This window comes from Manihot esculenta, chromosome 6 (assembly GCF_001659605.2).
Source record: "Manihot esculenta cultivar AM560-2 chromosome 6, M.esculenta_v8, whole genome shotgun sequence".
NCBI classification, from domain to species: Eukaryota; Viridiplantae; Streptophyta; class Magnoliopsida; order Malpighiales; family Euphorbiaceae; genus Manihot; species Manihot esculenta.
Window position 1 is genome coordinate 1,656,741 of NC_035166.2, and position 17,916 is coordinate 1,674,656.

At 32.7% G+C, this 17,916-nt stretch overlaps 1 protein-coding gene across 1 annotated transcript; it reads left to right on the forward strand.

Annotated features, from left to right (window-relative positions):
- The first annotated feature begins 4,917 nt into the window (after nt 1-4,917).
- Nucleotides 4,918-16,737, forward strand: LOC110607764. Its single transcript, XM_043957813.1, is given in 15 exon segments — nt 4,918-6,236; nt 6,319-6,453; nt 6,535-6,734; nt 7,131-7,341; nt 7,430-7,667; nt 7,781-7,931; nt 9,044-9,345; nt 9,347-9,385; nt 13,458-14,725; nt 14,829-14,963; nt 15,054-15,253; nt 15,363-15,573; nt 15,717-15,954; nt 16,058-16,208; nt 16,424-16,737. Coding segments are annotated over 15 exon segments (5,070 nt in total). The 5' UTR covers nt 4,918-4,951; the 3' UTR covers nt 16,730-16,737.
- The last annotated feature ends 1,179 nt before the right edge of the window (nt 16,738-17,916 follow it).

Below are 17,916 nucleotides of genomic sequence, written 5' to 3' on the forward strand. Positions count from 1 at the left end.
CGGCGGCACCTTCGGCGGCCGAAGGTCTCGTCCAGAGACGAAACTCACATACTTTCGGCGGCCGAACTTCATCTTTCGGCGGCCGAACGTCCCTTTCTAAACCGAAAGCCTAGCTTTCGGGGGCAACCTTTGGCAGCCGAAACTGCCTCCACAAAGGGGTTCGGCGGCCGAACCTAGTTTTGCCCGCTGGACAGAACCCTACTCTGTTTCATGCAAACCTTTCCCCCCAACTTACCCAACATGCATATCAACTACTCTCAACTAGCACATACCATAAAACATGCATAAAAGGGCCTAAAACTCACTTCTAACCCCAAGAAACATATCAAACAACACTTAAATATGCTTAAACACAAAATCATGCAAAACCTCAACCAAAACCCTATTCATGCATACTATCCATACAACTCCCATAAAACCTTCAAAAATCAGTAAAAGAGGTTCTGGATCTGAACTTACCTCTTCCACACAAGAGATCAAGTGATCCTCACGTGGAGATATGGAGAAATCTCCTCACAACTCTCCAAACTTCAAAACTTGGTTCTTTTGCTCAAAACACTCAAAACCTTCAAAAACACATGAAAACTCTTCAAAACCTTACAAGATTTGAGCAAGATCATGAAAGTCAACTAGGGAGGGTGTTGGACTCACCTCTGGCTGAAGATGGAAGCAAAATATCATCCTTCCACCGACTTGGCGCCCTTTTATAGGTGGCTGGCCAGACCACCTTCGGCGGCCAAACGTGAATCCGAAACCATGCAAGGTTCGGCGGCCGAAAGTCACCTTCGGCGGCCGAACTTGCCATTTCTCCCTTGGCTCTTTTCTTTCAAAAACTCCTTTTCCTTTATACGTAAAACCTTAAAACAAGGCAAAAGACATAAGAAAACATATGTATTACCCTTCTCGAGGGTTCCGACACCCGAGATTCCACCGGTCTTCAGGAATTTCGATGCCGGACTCAAGCCGGGTATTACACAATGCAATAGTAAAGAGTTGGTTGAGCAATTCTATGGATCCAAAACTAATCAGCAACTATATTTGTTATCCAACAGCAAAGGCAGTATGGGATGTTGTTGCTACAACCTACTTCGATGGGGCAGACACATCACACGTCTATGATCTTAAACGAAAAGTAACAAGGCTTAGACAAGTAGGAGGATCTATCGAGACCTATTACAACAACCTGTAAGGCTTGTGGAGAGAGATCATTTTCAACGACCAAATCCAATTAGGTGTGAACCTGACATAAAAAAAAATAATTCTATTTTGCAAGAAGACAAAGTCTATACTTTTCTAGATGATTTGGATCGACTGGATAAGATTCGAGGCTATGCGCTCCAGATTCAACTTTTTCCCACCGTGGAATAGGCATATGCTCTTGTTCGTCGAGAAGATTTGAGACAATCTGTAATGTTGGGAAAGGATGACAATATACATGCAGTAGCTATGACCTCAAAAGGACAAAAATCACAACATCAACACCCATTTCAACTGGTACCTAATGAAAAATTAACTACACAACTGAAGCACAAATCACAAGTAGAAGAAGGAGGTTGCACACACTGTGGAAATGCAAAACACAACAGAAATAATTGTTTCAAACTACACGGAGTGGCACGAACTAAAAGCAAAGAAGAAAAAGGATGTTGGTCTGGCTGCCTTTGTTAATACTGGGGACTCCTCACTAGGTGCATCTACTGAATTACAACTATCTCTCATACCACAAAATAACTTTACACAAGCTACAAAGTGTTGTTTGATATGTTTCTTGGGGTTAGAAGTGAGTTTTAGGCCCTTTTATGCATGTTTTATGGTATGTGCTAGTTGAGAGTAGTTGATATGCATGTTGGGTAAGTTGGGGGGAAAGGTTTGCATGAAACAGAGCAGGGTTCTGTCCAGCGGGCAAAACCAGGTTCGGCCGCCGAACCCCTTTGTGGAGGCAGTTTCGGCTGCCAAAGGTTGCCCCCGAAAGCTAGGCTTTCGGTTTAGAAAGGGACGTTCGGCCGCCGAAAGATGAAGTTCGGCCGCTGAAAGTATGTGAGTTTCGTCTCTGGACGAGACCTTCGGCCGCCGAAGGTGCCGCCGAACATACATGAATTTCGTCTCTGGAGAGGGGTTTTGGCCGCCGAACCTGCCGCCGAAAGTGCCCTGTCCAGCCTTCTTTTGCATGTTTTTTTTTTATTGTTTTAGGCTCTTTTAGAGGGCTTTTGGGGAGTTGCTTAGGAATGTTTTTGACTAGGTTTAGTCCCTCATTTTGAGTCCACCTGTGTAGGTACGGACCAGAGGAATCAGGGAAGTCAGCAGTAACCTGCAGAGTTAGTTCAGAGTCGACCAAAGGTGAGTGGAACTTCTACATTTTAAAAGGCTTATAGCATACTTCATGCATCATGATGATTCTAGTAGGTTGACTGCACTAGTTTCACGAATATGGCGCATTGCATTGCATAATACGATGTATATGATGAGATGGATGGACCAAGGCGACCCCAATAGCCCTAGCTCTGTGTAAGACCTGGCCGGGCCAGGCAGCCTTCTGTAGGTAAGACCTGGCTAGGCCAGGCAGCAGATTATCGTAAGACCTGGCCGGGCCAGGCGAGCAGAGTTTGTAAGACCTGGCCGGGCCAGGCAAATTGAGGTTGTAAGACCTGGCTAGGCCAGGCGTCCTCCCAGTGGGAATTTTGGTGGTCATGTCTGTCCTTGAGATGAAATGTCTGTGCTGTGATGCATTTCATGAGATCATGTTTTCATACCATGTTTTCTAGTTCTACTCATTGGGCTTGTCTAGCTCATCCCTCTCCTCTAACCCCAGTTGTGCAGGTTCAGAGTCCAGAGGAAGTCCAGCAGGGTATGGAAGAAGAAGAGTACTGTAATAGCTAGTGTGGACATGTATGTAAAGAGATAGTGTACAGTGTATAGATTTGTGCTTGACTTCTATGAGGTGTAATCCCTTTGTGTATACACATGATCAGTTTATGTAAGTTTTCGTTTATTGTTATGACCAGGCTTAACATTATGCGTTAATAGATCAGAAAAGTGCATGCACAGGTTAAGCCCTGGAGGAAAGACAGGTTTTAATGATTTGACAGAAAATGTATGATCATGTATGGGATTTTACAGGTACACAGACAGTATAGCAGGCTTACTACGGGTCCCGGCGACCTTAAGTCGATCTGGATCCTAGTGCCGGTAGCAGTTCGGTTTTCGGGCTGTTACACATTGTCTGTTCTCCATTTCCTAGACGTAGGATCTGTATCAAGAGGCTGTTGAAGATCCCCATTCATGTAGCCCAATTTGTCTTTTTCTGAGATGTACATCTCCACAATTTGAGACCAGAGACTATAGTTGGTACCATCGAGCTTGATGCCGATAGGTACTGCAAGTGATTCATGGCCTGCCATAGTGAGCTTTTTTTTCAATTCATGCATAATAAAGAAATTATTTATCAATTCACGTAGAATCCGAAAATATTTTCGAATTTTGTGTGTCAAATGAGCGTGTTCGGCAGTCATTTCGAACAGGCTTGTTCGACACCCAGTGTTGAACTACCACTAAACAGCTCGTACAAGCTGCTCCATGCCAAGCAGATGGCTTGTACAGGTATGTTCGGCACCTTAAGTGCCAAACATGCCAAGCACCCTAAGTGTCGAACATGCTAAGGGTGCATGCACGGGAGCATTTCAAAATGCTCCCATGACATGGAGTAGCAATTCGACACCCATAGTGTTGAACTACCCATTGTTTGACACTATGGGTGTTGCACAAGCGGCTCTTTTGCTACATAAAATTTGAAAATATTTTTGGATTCTGCGTGATTTCATAAATACTTTTTTTATTATGCATAAATCGAAAAAAAGATTTTCGAATTCTGCGTGATTTCATCTATACTTTTTTTATTATGCATAAATCGAAAAAAAGCTCTGCCATAGTTGGTACCTGGTTCATCACTTGGGAAAGTCTAGATGTTAAGTCTTCAAGTAGAGATTTCTAGACTCTTGTTTGAGAATTGCCCGTTAATGGAGTTTGGTCTCCCATTTCTCCTTGTATATTTATTTATGATGTTTCTAGGGTGAGCGGTGTTTAGTTTAAATAAAAAAAATCGATCAAACCGATTAGTAATAAAATCGATTCAGTTTTTAATTTTAAAAATTTCAATTATTTCAGTTCGGTTCAGTTTTGATTAGAAAAAATTAAAAAAATCGAATCGAACCGATTAATAATAATAATATATTATTTTCAATAATATAGAGATTAGATCATATTAAAATTAAAATATTTCAATTAAATTTTGAAATATTAAAAATAAAGGATAAAAAATAAAAAATTATTAAAAATTCAAACCGATCAAATCGAATCGAATCAAACCGAATCAAATTAATTTAATTTAATTTAATTCTGATTAAAATCGATTCGGTTCAATTTTCACAAATACTCAAATTTTAATTTATAATTTATTTAATTTAATTTTTAATTTATCCAATTTAATTTTAAATCGAATTAATCGAATGATGAGCTAAATATTTCTGCCGAAACAAAATAAAATAAAAACGAGGTGCTTGAGTCTACCATGATTATTATTATTTTATTATTATTATTATTATTATTATTATTATTATTGTTATTATTTCTACATGCTACGACAAAGAGTCTCGCTCGCTTTGCGGGCTTGTGACTAATTATTTAGTATAGTTAGGACCGGCAATGCTCGGGCGAAATCATTCCACATTAATTATCATTGTCATTATTTATTTATTCATTGATTTATTTGTTTATTTTCTAATGACTTTTCCCCCTTATTATTCAACATTGTCATGATATAACAAAGTCATCAAACGTCTTCCCATTAAGTCATCATTTGAGGATTTGTAATAAAAAATTTAATTTTATTGTGCAAGGCATCAAAGCATTGGCTAAAAATACCATCGAATCACCTTAGAAATTAAGTTCAGTTTCAATGAACAGCTGTTCAACCACCATGGAAACTCAAAAGCTGTTTCTGCAGTCTTTTCTTCTAATCCTCCATTTCACATTTTCTTCTTCCATGCACACCATAACCATAAATCAAACTATTGAAGATGGTAACCTTTTAATCTCTAAAGGAGATCATTTTGCTTTAGGATTTTTTAGCCCCGGAAATTCCAGATATAGATATCTTGGAATTTGGTACTACAAAGTTCCAGAGCAAACTGTGGTTTGGGTGGCAAATAGAAATAATCCAATCAATGATTCCTCAGGAGTTCTATTAATGGATAGGCTTGGAAATCTCATTCTGTATAGCAAAAATAACCAAGAAGTAGTATGGTCTACAAATGTCTCGGTGAAAGTTACAGATTTTTGTGCAGCCCGGCTCTTGGATTCAGGAAATTTGATTTTGCAAGATAGAAGTGAAAGAATTCTCTGGCAAAGCTTTGATCAACCCACAGACACTTTGCTACCAGGAATGAAATTGGGGTTGAATCGAAATACTGGTATGTTCTGGTTCTTAACATCTTGGAGATCAGCAGATGACCCTGGAACTGGAAACTTCTCAGTTCAACTCAACACAATGGGAGCACCACAGTTCTTACTTTATAGGGGTACAACCTATTATTGGCAATACACTCACTGGCCAATGAAGACTAATCCAGACATGTGGACCTATTATAGTATTGTCAATAATCAAGATGAGATACACATGGCTTACAGTCCTGTTGATGCTTCTGTTATCTTCAGATTAATGTTGGACTATTCAGGAACTCTCAAGAAACTAGCATGGCATGAAAAAGTTGGAAGATGGAAGGAATTTTGGTCAGCGCCTAGTTCTGTGTGTGATATATACGGACATTGTGGTACGTATGGGATATGTTATCCTTACCTTATTGGAAGATTTGAATGTGATTGTTTACCAGGATATGAACCCAAGTACCCAAGAGAGTGGAATATTATGAGAGATGGATCAGGTGGGTGTGTCAGGAAGCGGCTAGAGTCTTCCTCAGTATGTGAGCATGGAGAAGGATTTGTCAAAGTGGGAAAAGTTAAACTACCTGATACTTCAACAGCAGTTTGGAAGGGCATGAATACAAGTGCTGTGGACTGTGAAAAAGAATGTAAGAAGAATTGTTTATGCTCTGCATATGCAAGCATAGATGTTTATGGGGAAGGAACTGGTTGTTTAACATGGTATGGAGAATTAATAGACACTGCAGATAATGTGAAAGAGGGATATGACATTAATATTCGTGTTGATGCACTTGAATTAGGTAAAATTCTTTGGCCATAAACTAAATATTTTGCTTGAAGCAAGTTTTTCCTTGCATCCTAACATTTTTCTCACTTACACAGCGGAGATTGCTCGAAAATCGAATGGTTTTTTGAAAAGGAAAGATATGTTAGCCATTTTAATAGTATCTGTTGCTTCCTCCTGGTTTGTCATCATTTTATTTGTACATTTATGGCTGAAGAAGAAAAGAAAAATAGGTAAGAAATCTGAAAATATGATGATGGAATATCTTTGTTTCATAAGAAATTAAGAGTAAGCATTTTGGTTTTATTTTACAGTGAGAAATCAATGGAATGAAAGATTGCTTGATGCAATTGGTGATGTACGCAAGAAGGATGCTTTGGTGACAAGTGAAGTTCAAGGAAGCATGAGTCATCAAGATATTGCACTCTTTAGTCTCAACACAATACTTGTTGCAACCACCAAGTTTTCTCAGGCTAATAAACTTGGAGAAGGTGGTTTTGGCTTGGTTTATAAGGTATAGAAATTTTTGTTGAATCCCACGTCGGTTATGGAAAACGGTAATGTGCCCCTTATATGGATTATACGCACTCTTCCTTTTGAGCTAACTTTTCGAGTGAGTTAGCCTTGCCCCAAATTTAACATGTATCAAAGCCTCCCATCCGATATTGGACCTTCCATAAATATGTCACGCACCACTAGTAAAATACGGAGCGTGAGGGGTGTGTTGAGTCCCATATCAGTTATGGAAAGGATAATGTGCCCCTTACATGGCTATAGGCACTCTTCTCTTGAGCTAACTTTTAGATTGAGTTAAATTTGATCCAAATTTAATAATTTTATCTTTTTTAAGTTTCTATTTTTTTTGAAAAATTCAGTATGATAGTAATCATATAATTAAACACGATTTCAGGGTCAACTCTCCAATGGACAGGAGGTGGCTGTGAAAAAGTTATCTAAAAATTCAAGTCAAGGAATAGAAGAATTTAAAACTGAAGTTGCATTAATTGCAAAGCTTCAGCACAAGAATTTGGTGAAACTCCTAGGATGTTGCATTGAAGGAGATGAACCAATGCTAATTTATGAATACTTGCCAAATAAAAGTTTGGACTCATTTCTTTTTGGTAAGCATTATATATATATATATATATATATATTTCCTACTTTGTTCTATAGCATTATAGAAAAATATTGATTTTTTTTTTCTTTCAGATGCAAATAAAAGGGTGGTCCTAAATTGGAGAAAACGCTTTAATATTATTGTTGGAATTGCTCGTGGAATCTTATACATTCACCAAGATTCTAGACTCGGTATTATCCATAGAGATTTAAAAACTAGCAATATTCTACTGGATGTAGAAATGAATCCCAAAATTTCAGATTTTGGTCTGGCAAGAATCTTCAAAGATGGACAAATTCAAGAAAAGACTAAAAAAATAGTTGGAACATTGTAAGTATACCCATACACCAAAGAGTGATACAAAAGCATCATTTGCCAAGCATTTCATTGAATGATTGTTATTACTCCTATTTCTTTTTTTTTTTTTGTTTTTTCATATGCAGTGGTTACATGGCACCAGAATACGTAATATTTGGAAAATTTTCGACAAAATCTGATGTTTTTAGTTTCGGAATCATATTATTAGAGATCATTACAGGAAAGAAGAATAATAACTATTGTCATGAGGGTTCTTCCGTAAGCATGATAGGACATGTAAGTAAATTTTTCTAATAAATTTAAAATTTTGAAGTTACTTCCATTATGATTATAAAATTTCACTTTGCCATAATTTAGTTGCTTAATTTTAATTTTATTACAATTATTTTACTTGATTTAAACAATAAATTATTCAACTCAAGCAGAAATTTTTTTTGATCATATTGTCATTAGAATAGTTTACTATTAAGAAAAGTCTATAATTTAGTCCTATACTATAGTAAAATTAATAATTTAGTCCTTATATTTTGAAAAAACACATTGTTAGTCCTTAAGTTATGAATTCATCCTACTTTCAATTCCCTGTCTATTTTCTTAACTTTTGATGTTAGCAATAAAAACTTTTGTTATTGAGTTTTATTTACATTATGAACACTTTTGTATCTTATTTGTTACTTTTTAATCCCTCAGCTAATGGATAAATAGGGATGAAGAATATTCGATTTAAATCGAAAAAATCGACCGAACTAAATTAATTTGAAAATTCAGTTCGGTTTTTTTATTTATTTTGATTTGGTTCGATTTTTAATTTCAAAATTTTTGATTATTTTGGTTCGGTTCAGTTTTGATAAAAAATAAATCAAAAAAATCAAATCGAACCGATTAGTAATAATAGTATATTAATTTCAATAATATAGAGAGATTATATCATATTAAAGTTAAAATATTTCAATTAAATTTTAAAATAGTAAAAATAAAGTGTAAAAAATAAAAAATTTATTAAAAATTCAAACCGATCAAATCAAATTGAATCGAACCAAATCAAACCGATTAAATTCGATTCGGTTTCTGATCAAAATTGGTTCAATTTGATTTTTATGAATACCAAAATTTTAATTTTCAATTTATTCAGTTCGGTTTGATTTTAAATCGAACCGACTGAATGCTCACTCCTATGGATAAATTGGCAAAAATAGATGGGGGACCAAATTGTTTATGAAATCCAATGTAAGAGACTAAATATATATTTTCAAAACTATCGGGTTTAACTCTTTAATTTTAATATAATTGAGAGACTAAATAGGAATTTATTATATTATTAAATATAACTTTTGTACTTTATATGTTTTTAGTTTATATCTCTTATGTTAATGTCATTATTTATATAGATATGGCATTCATGGAAAGAAAATCGAGCATTTGAAATAGTTGATTCATTTCTAAAAGAGTCGAGTCCTTCTGATGAAGTATTAAGATGCATTCAGATCGGCCTATTATGCGTGCAAGAAGATGCATTGGACAGACCAATGATGTCAACCGTTGTCTTAATGTTGAATAGCGAAATCACTCTTCCTTCTCCAAAACAACCTGGATTCAATTTTAGTAAATTTGATGATATTTCTATTTTCTCATCTAAAAAAGAAAAATTTTGTTCAGTAGATGAGAAAACAATTACTGAAGTTATATGTCGTTGAATATATTCTCATAAATAAATTTCTAATATTTAAATGGTAGTTATGATATATAAATGTGTTGAATTTCACATCGATTGTGGAGATGAGTAATGTGTTGTTTATATAGGTCATAGGCACTCATCTCTTGTGAACTAACTGCATTCAATAATTTTTCCAATTAGATGCGAAAGTAACATCTAAAATCAATTATACAATGAATTTGGCAAATTTTAATTAATTTTAATTAAATACATATTTTCACTTTTATAGCATTTGAGATTAACTCATAAAACATATGTATAATTGTAATATATTGAATTTATAAAAATTTATTTGTGAAAAATATTTCTGTAATATATTTTTTATTTGATTAAGAAAATATTTTTTATTAAATTTTTTTAGTATTTTAAATGTTAAAAAATATATAAAATATTTTTTTATAAAATAAAAAAACTCTAAATTTAATTGATAAATTTTGATTTAGGGTGAATTTGTAATTTTTTTAAAAAAATATTTATTTCTTGTTATTTCTTCAATTTTTTAATCAATTCTATCCTAATGAATTACATCTTAGTTTATTTTTTCCTGTTCAGTCATTTTTTTTACTCGCATCTAAATTTTTTTTTTTTCAATAGATTTCTTATTAAGTAAATGCTGCAGGTATAATAGCTAAATTTTAGCTATAAAATTTATTAGAAAAATTAATAATTTAATTATTTTTATTATTAACAAATTAGTCTCTATATTTTTAAAAATTTATTAAAACATTCTTATTTTTTTTCGTTAACGAAATAGTTTTTCTATTTATTTCTACCGTTAAAAATATAATAAAAGATCAAATTACCATCTCTTTTTATGTTCTTCCTCTTCTTTTTTTTTTCTTCTTCTTCTTTTAAGAGGAGGAGAAATAGGCGATTCTTCTTCTTCTTCATTATCATAGTCACGTTCTTCGCTTTCTTCTTTCTTTTTTTTTTCTTTTTCTTTTTTTTTTCTTTTTTTCATCATATTTTTCTTCTTATTTGTTTTTTTAAAAAACGAAGGAGGATGGACTATTTTGTTGATGGAGAGAAACGATAAAAACGTTTTAATAGATTTGAGAAAAGACAATGATATTTTAATATATCTGAAAAAAGATAAGAACGTTTTAATAGATTTTTAAAAATATAAAAAATTAATTTATTAATAATGACAATACTTAAAAACTAAATAAAGAATTTTATTTGAAAGTAAAATTAAATTTTAAAAATTTTCACTTTAATTCCTCATCAATTTTTAATGATAAAGAAAACATAATGAATATTTAATTGACAAAAAAAATATAATAACATTTTAATAAATTTTTAAAAATATAAAAATTGATTTATTTATAATAATATTATTTAAAAATTAAATAATAAATCTCTTAAATTATTAATATAGCTGTATTAAATGTCAAATTATTTTTTTTTATTGTAAGCAGCCAAATGTTTGTTTGCAGGAAAAAAAAACAGGGTCTTATTTTGAATTTTGGGCCCAAATCATTGTCCTAGCCAACTATCTACATTATAAAAGAATAAAATTGCAAAAATTTTCTAGCTTGCCTAATCATTCAATGTTATCATTTTTATTTTTTATTTTACTCACCAAGTCATCATTTTCACACGTAAACGTCAATAGTCTCGCCGAGTAATTTTCTTATTCATTGAAAATATTCATCACTTAATCCTCACGTCACCATCCAAATTACCTTTATTATTGTATTATTATTTAAAAATATATAATTTAATTATTTAATTATATTAATATTTTAAAATTATTTTAAAATATAGCAAATAAATTTTATTATGTAAAATAAAATAACTAATAATAAAAATTATATATGCTGAAAAATTAATAAAATATAAATAAATTTAATTTATTATTAATTATAAATAATTTTAAGTAAAATAAAAATATGAAATTATTAATTTAAGTATTTTAATGAGTATAAATTTAGAAAATAAACTATTTATTATGCCTACAATTTATACTATAATATGGATATGATATATTTTTTTAAAAAATAAAAATTAATAATAATTTTATCAAAAGATAAATTCTTTTATATTTCACTTACATATTTATAATATTTTATTTATAGTAATAAAATGAACTAAAGTAAAATATATTTTTAATTTCATTTCATAATAATATTTTTAACTAATTTTAATTATATGTAAATTGCATCTATTATAATTTGATATTATGATATAAAAGATCATATTTAATCAATAATTTAATGTATATTATATATAAAATTATAGAAACTTACAAATAAAAAAATAAATAATGAATTCAAACAAATCTCGAAAAGAATTAAAAAATCATGAATAATCAAACTACTTCAATCAAACAATTTATTGCAATTTTAAAACTTTTAAATTTAACGGTCAAAATGAATTTCTAATTTAAAGAAAAAAAAAAAAACTCCAACCTACAAACCGAAGTGATAATTTGGGTAAGCGATTTGTTGGATTCGATTCGGTTCGGTTCGGTTCTCAATTGAATTGAATAAAAAAAAATTAAAAATTAAATTGTAAAAATATTAAAAATTGAAAAAACTGATTATAAAAATATAATCAAACTGATAAAAATTGGTTCGATTACTTCAAATCGAAATCTATATTTTTTTAAATTTTTTACTTCTAATTTTAATACAATAATTCAATAAATATTTCACATAAATTTATTAATAAATATTATCTAAATACATAAGGATAATACTTAAAAAATTCATATAAATTTCTGTAAAATTTAAAATTACATATAAAATTAATGTTTCACGTAATAAAAAAATATATAAAATCGATTATTCGATTTGTCAATTGTTTAATATATTTAAATTGAATCGAACTGAACTGAAAACTAAATAAACCGATAAAATATTAAATAAATCAAACTGAATATGTCGATTAACCGAATCATTAAACTAAAATTCACTGATTCAGTTTAATTTTTCGATTCAAATCTATATATGCTCTCCCAACATATATATATATATGAATCATATACATTCTTATGATTTTAAAGAAGAAAGTGAGAGTGCAAGCCAAAATGAATGATTGGAAAGGTGCACTTGCATATAATTTCAGTCAGCTAGGTTTTTCTTTGATTTTTGATAAAAAATAAAATTGAACTGAGAATGAAAATTCTTAAAAATGAAAAATTGAACTGTGTTGATTAGTTTGAAAAACTAAATCGACTGAAACTATTCAGGTCTATTTGATTCAATAAAAAAAAAAAAAAAAAGAAAATTGATAATGTGGGTAGCCATTAGTGTTTCTGTTAAAAAAAAAAAAATTCTCCTTCTTAAATATGTCAATTAGAGGCTATTAAAAATTCATTTTCTGGCAAATGGAATTCAAAGGCCAGGACCCAGTTCCGTTCCGTACAAGATTACTCTTCGTTTTTTTTCTTCTTTGTTTTTTGTCTGTCAGCTGCTGAATTCATCATCCATGGTGGAATTTCGATGATATCAAATGACTTCGCTTTCAAGTTTGTAGAGGGATGAGGAGAAAAGCAATGTCCCTTCACATGGGAACTAACTTCCTGCTTGTCTATTATTATCTAAGCAAAGGTTAGCTTCCTCTCCTTCTCTCTCTATCAGTGTGTAATCTTGGAGCAAAGATTGTTTCTGCAATTCAATTCAGGTATATGTAGGCTGTGAATTTGAGTAGGGGAGGAAGTGTAACTGCCCTTGATTGCGTTTAATAGATACCTTGGATTTCATTGAATTCACTCCACATGTTCGATGAAATTTCATAATGATAAATTTGTGGGAATTGTTTGCTGTCTAATTCAATGTCCCAATACATCAGTTAGACAAAAGTTAAGACAGTAATACACTTCATTTTCTAATTGGGTTAATCAAATAATTAAAAATAAATAAATCTTCTAAAAATATAGGTAACGGTAGATAAACGGAAATTTATATTTTTAATTATAGTTATTTATTTTTTTCAAGCTCCTCAAATCGTGCATGACCGGACTAACAGAGTCAATGTACATGGTCTCAATAAGTCATTTACGCTCACTCATCTTGTCAAAAGTGTCGGCTCATCCAGTTTGAAAATATTACCAAAATCACCAAATAAAATTCATTTCGATGAAGAGCTGTAGAAACAAATATGGATTCTCAAAAGTTGTTTCTGCTATCCTTTCTTCTAATCCTCCATTTCATATTTTCTTTTTCCCTAGACACCATAACCATAAATCAGACCTTTGAAGATGGTGACCTTTTAACCTCCCAAGGAAATAAATTTGCTTTAGGATTCTTTAGCCCCGGAAATTCCAAGTATAAATATCTTGGAATCTGGTACCACAATATCCCAGAACAAACTGTGGTTTGGGTTGCAAATAGGAATAAACCAATCAATGGTGCCTCAGGAGTTCTATCAATTGACCAATATGGAAATCTCATTCTCCGTAGCAATCAGAATCAGAAAGTTCCAGTATGGCATACTAATATCACAGTTGAAGTGACAGAAACTTGTGTAGCTCAGCTATTGGATTCAGGAAACTTGATTTTGATCCAAGGTAGAAGTAAAAGAGTTGTGTGGCAAAGCTTTAATCAACCAACAGACACTCTACTACCAGGAATGAGATTGGGATTGAACAAAAAGAAAGGTATATACTGGTTCCTAACATCTTGGAGATCAGCAGATGACCCTGGAATCGGAAATTTCTCACTTCAAGTCAACACGGTAGGAGTACCGCAATTCTTACTTTACAGGGGTACAGAGTATTATTGGCGGATTACAGAGACATTGAAAGTTTCTGAAGAAGTGTGGAACTTAAGTTCTGTCTACAACCAGGATGAGATTTACGCTTCTTACAATACTGTTGATGCTTCTGTTATCTTCAGAGTTGTGTTGGACCATTCAGGAACTGTCAAGACATTAGCATGGCATGAAAAAGTTAAAAAATGGAAGGAATTCTGGTCTGCACCTAGTTCCTTGTGTGACAAATATGGACATTGTGGTACCTATGGAATATGTTATCCTGATTTTAGTGGAAGATTTGAGTGTGATTGCTTACCAGGGTATGAACCCAAGTCCCATAAAGACTGGAATATTATAAGAGATGCATCTGGTGGGTGTGTTAGGAAGCGGTTAGAGTCTTCCTCAGTATGTGGGCATGGAGAAGGATTTGTCAAAGTGGCACATGTTAAACTTCCTGATACTTCAACAGCAGTTTTGGGGAGCACGAATGTGAGTCCTATTGACTGTGAAAAAGAGTGTAGGAGGAATTGTTCATGTGTTGCATATGCAATCATGAAAGAGACTGGTTGTTTGACATGGTATGGTGAATTAATGGACACTGTTGATAATCTGAAAGCGGGATATGATATTCATATTCGTGTTGATGCACTTGAATTAGGTAACGTTCTTTGGCGTGAAACTAAACATCTCTGCACAAAATTTCTGTGCTTATATTCTATCATTATGCCCTTGCCTCCTAACTTTTTCCACTCATACAACAGAGATTGCACAAGAATCGAATGGTTTTCCAGTAAGTAAGGATATGTTGGCTGTTTTAGTAGTATGTGTTGTTTCAGCCTGGTTTGTCATCATCATTTTATTTGCATATTTGTGGCTGAAGAAGAAGAGAAGAAGGGGTAAGAATCATGATTTTTATGATGATAGGATATCTTTGTTTTATAAGAAATTTAGAATAAACATTTTGGTTTTATTTTTGTTGAGGACAGTGAGGAACCAATGGAGTGAAAGATTGCTAGATGCAATTGGTGATGCATACTACAAGGATGTTTTGGTGAAAAATGAAGTTGAAGGTAGCATGAATCAGCTAGATATTGCATTTTTTAATCTCAGCACAATACTTGTAGCAACCAACAATTTTTCTCAGGCAAATAAACTTGGAGAAGGTGGTTTTGGCCTGGTTTATAAGGTATATATATTTTCCTTCTATGGAAATGTCTCAAATCTGTGTATGTTCTTGTTTGTCTTTCTTTCATTGGGAAATTCAACATGATAATTTGCTTCTAAACATGATTTAGGGCCAGCTTTTTAATGGACAAGAGATCGCTGTGAAAAGATTATCTAAAAATTCATGTCAAGGAATAGAAGAATTTAAAAATGAAGTTATATTGATTGCAAAGCTTCAACACAAAAATTTGGTGAAACTCCTAGGATGTTGCGTTCAAGGAGATGAAGCAATGCTAGTTTACGAATACTTGCCAAACAAAAGCTTGAACTCATTTATTTTTGGTAAGCCCTATATTTCCTAGTGTTGTATTGCACCAGTTGTCTAATTGAATCTAATTGAACAATATTTGATGGACATATGTTATAGAGCCTAACATAAATTCAAATGGAATTTTTCTTTTTCTATTTCTTTTTTATTTTTGTAGATGCAACTAAAAGCGCAATCCTAGATTGGAGAAAACGCTTTGATATTATTGTTGGGATTGCTCGCGGGATCTTATATATTCACCAAGATTCTAGATTGAGTATTATTCATAGGGATTTGAAAACAAGCAACATTCTGTTGGATGCAGAAATGAATCCTAAAATTTCTGATTTTGGCCTGGCTAGAATTTTTAAAGGTGACCAAATTCAAGAAAAAACAAAAAGAATAGTCGGAACATTGTAAGTATACCTACACACTCAAAAGTGAGACAAAAAGATTCGTTTGCTAAGAATATCATTAATGATTGTTATAACTCTTTATTTTTGCATTTTTTATATGCAGCGGTTATATGTCACCAGAGTATTCAGTATTTGGAAAGTTTTCAGCCAAGTCTGATGTCTTTAGTTTTGGAGTCATATTATTGGAGATCATTACAGGGAAGAAGAATAATAGTTATTGCCAAGAGGATTCTTTCCTAACCTTGATAGGACATGTAAGTAAAAGGTGTCAGTTAATTATTCCATTAGTCATTGAAATTTGCAGTTATCTCCATCATGATCTTAAAATTTCAATTTGACATAATCAAGAGACTAAAAATTGATTTATCCTATTTTTAAATATGCTTTTGGTACCTTAGTTTCTAAAACTATGGACATTTTATGATGATTATTTGCATCTCTCTTATGCTGATGTTTGTGATTTACATAGGTATGGCATTTATGGAGAGAAAATAGAGCACTTGAGATAATTGATTCATCTTTAAGAGAGTCATGTCCTTCAGATGAAGTATTGAGATGCATTCAAATTGGTTTATTATGTGTGCAAGAAGACGTAATGGAGAGGCCAATGATGTCAACTGTTGTCTTAATGTTGAATAGTGATATTACTCTTCCTTTTCCAAAACAACCTGCATTTATTTTTAGCGATTCATCTGATAGTTCTAGTTACTTAGCAAGAAAAAAAAGTTGTTACTCCGTGGATGACAAAACAATTACTGAAGTTGTATGCCGCTGAATGTATCCTCATTAGTAATATATGAAATTTTATAAGTTTGTTTTTGAAAATTTTTGAGAAAATTTAGAGAATTCTTATATTTCACTCTTAATCTTTACAATTGGTTTATATGACTATTTATACACAAAGAATTATATCTAAACAGGAAGCAAATAATCAAATAATAATTACAGAGATAATTAAGGATCCTAATCAAATCAAACCAAATCATATCCCTAGAATCAGTTAGGATTAGCAAATAAGTCAACACTCCCCCTCAAGTTGGTGCAAAGATGTCGCACATGCCCAACTTGCAAATCAGATTATGGTAGATCTTGTTGATGAGCCCTTTAGTAAACACATCTGCAAGTTGCCCAGTAGAAGTCACATGAACTAGGCCCAAGATACCGTCTGTTAAATTTTCTTTAATGAAGTGTCGATCAATTTCAATGTGCTTCGTCTGGTCATGTTGGACTGGATTTTGTGCTATACTTATAGTAGCTTTATTGTCACAATATAAAGTTATCTTGTCTCTCTCAAGCAACCTCAACTCCTCCAATAACTTCTGTAACCATAAGAGTTTACACACACCTTGGGCCATTGCTCTATATTCTGCTTCAGCACTTGACCGAGCAACAGCACTTTGTTTTTTGCTCCTCCAGGTGACAAGGTTCCCTCCCACAACTGTGCAGTAGCCAGAGGTGGATCTCCTGTCATCGAGAGATCCTACCCAATCTACATCTGTAAAAGCTTCAACTCGAAAGTGACCATGTTTGGAGTAAAGAAGCCCTTTCCTTGGCGCAGACTTTAGGTATCTTAAGATGCGAAGTACAGCTTGCATATGAGTCTCGCGAGGGTCATGCATGAATTGGCTGACTAAACTAACAGCATAGGCTATATCCGGTCGAGTGTGTGAGAGATAAATCAACCTTTCTACCAATCTTTGGTATTTTCCAATATCCACGGACTCACCAGTTCCTGCTTCCAGCTTGTGATTACTTTCAATGGGAGATTCTGCTGGTTTACACCCCATCATACCAGTTTCTTCCAACAGATCCAAAATGTACTTTCTTTGGGAGATGAAAATTCCTTTTTCTGATCTAGCCACCTCAATACCTAGGAAATATTGTAGTTTTCCTAGATGTTTGATTTCAAATTCCTGAGCTAACAACCTCTTTAATTGAGTCATTTCCTCTTTGTCATTGCCT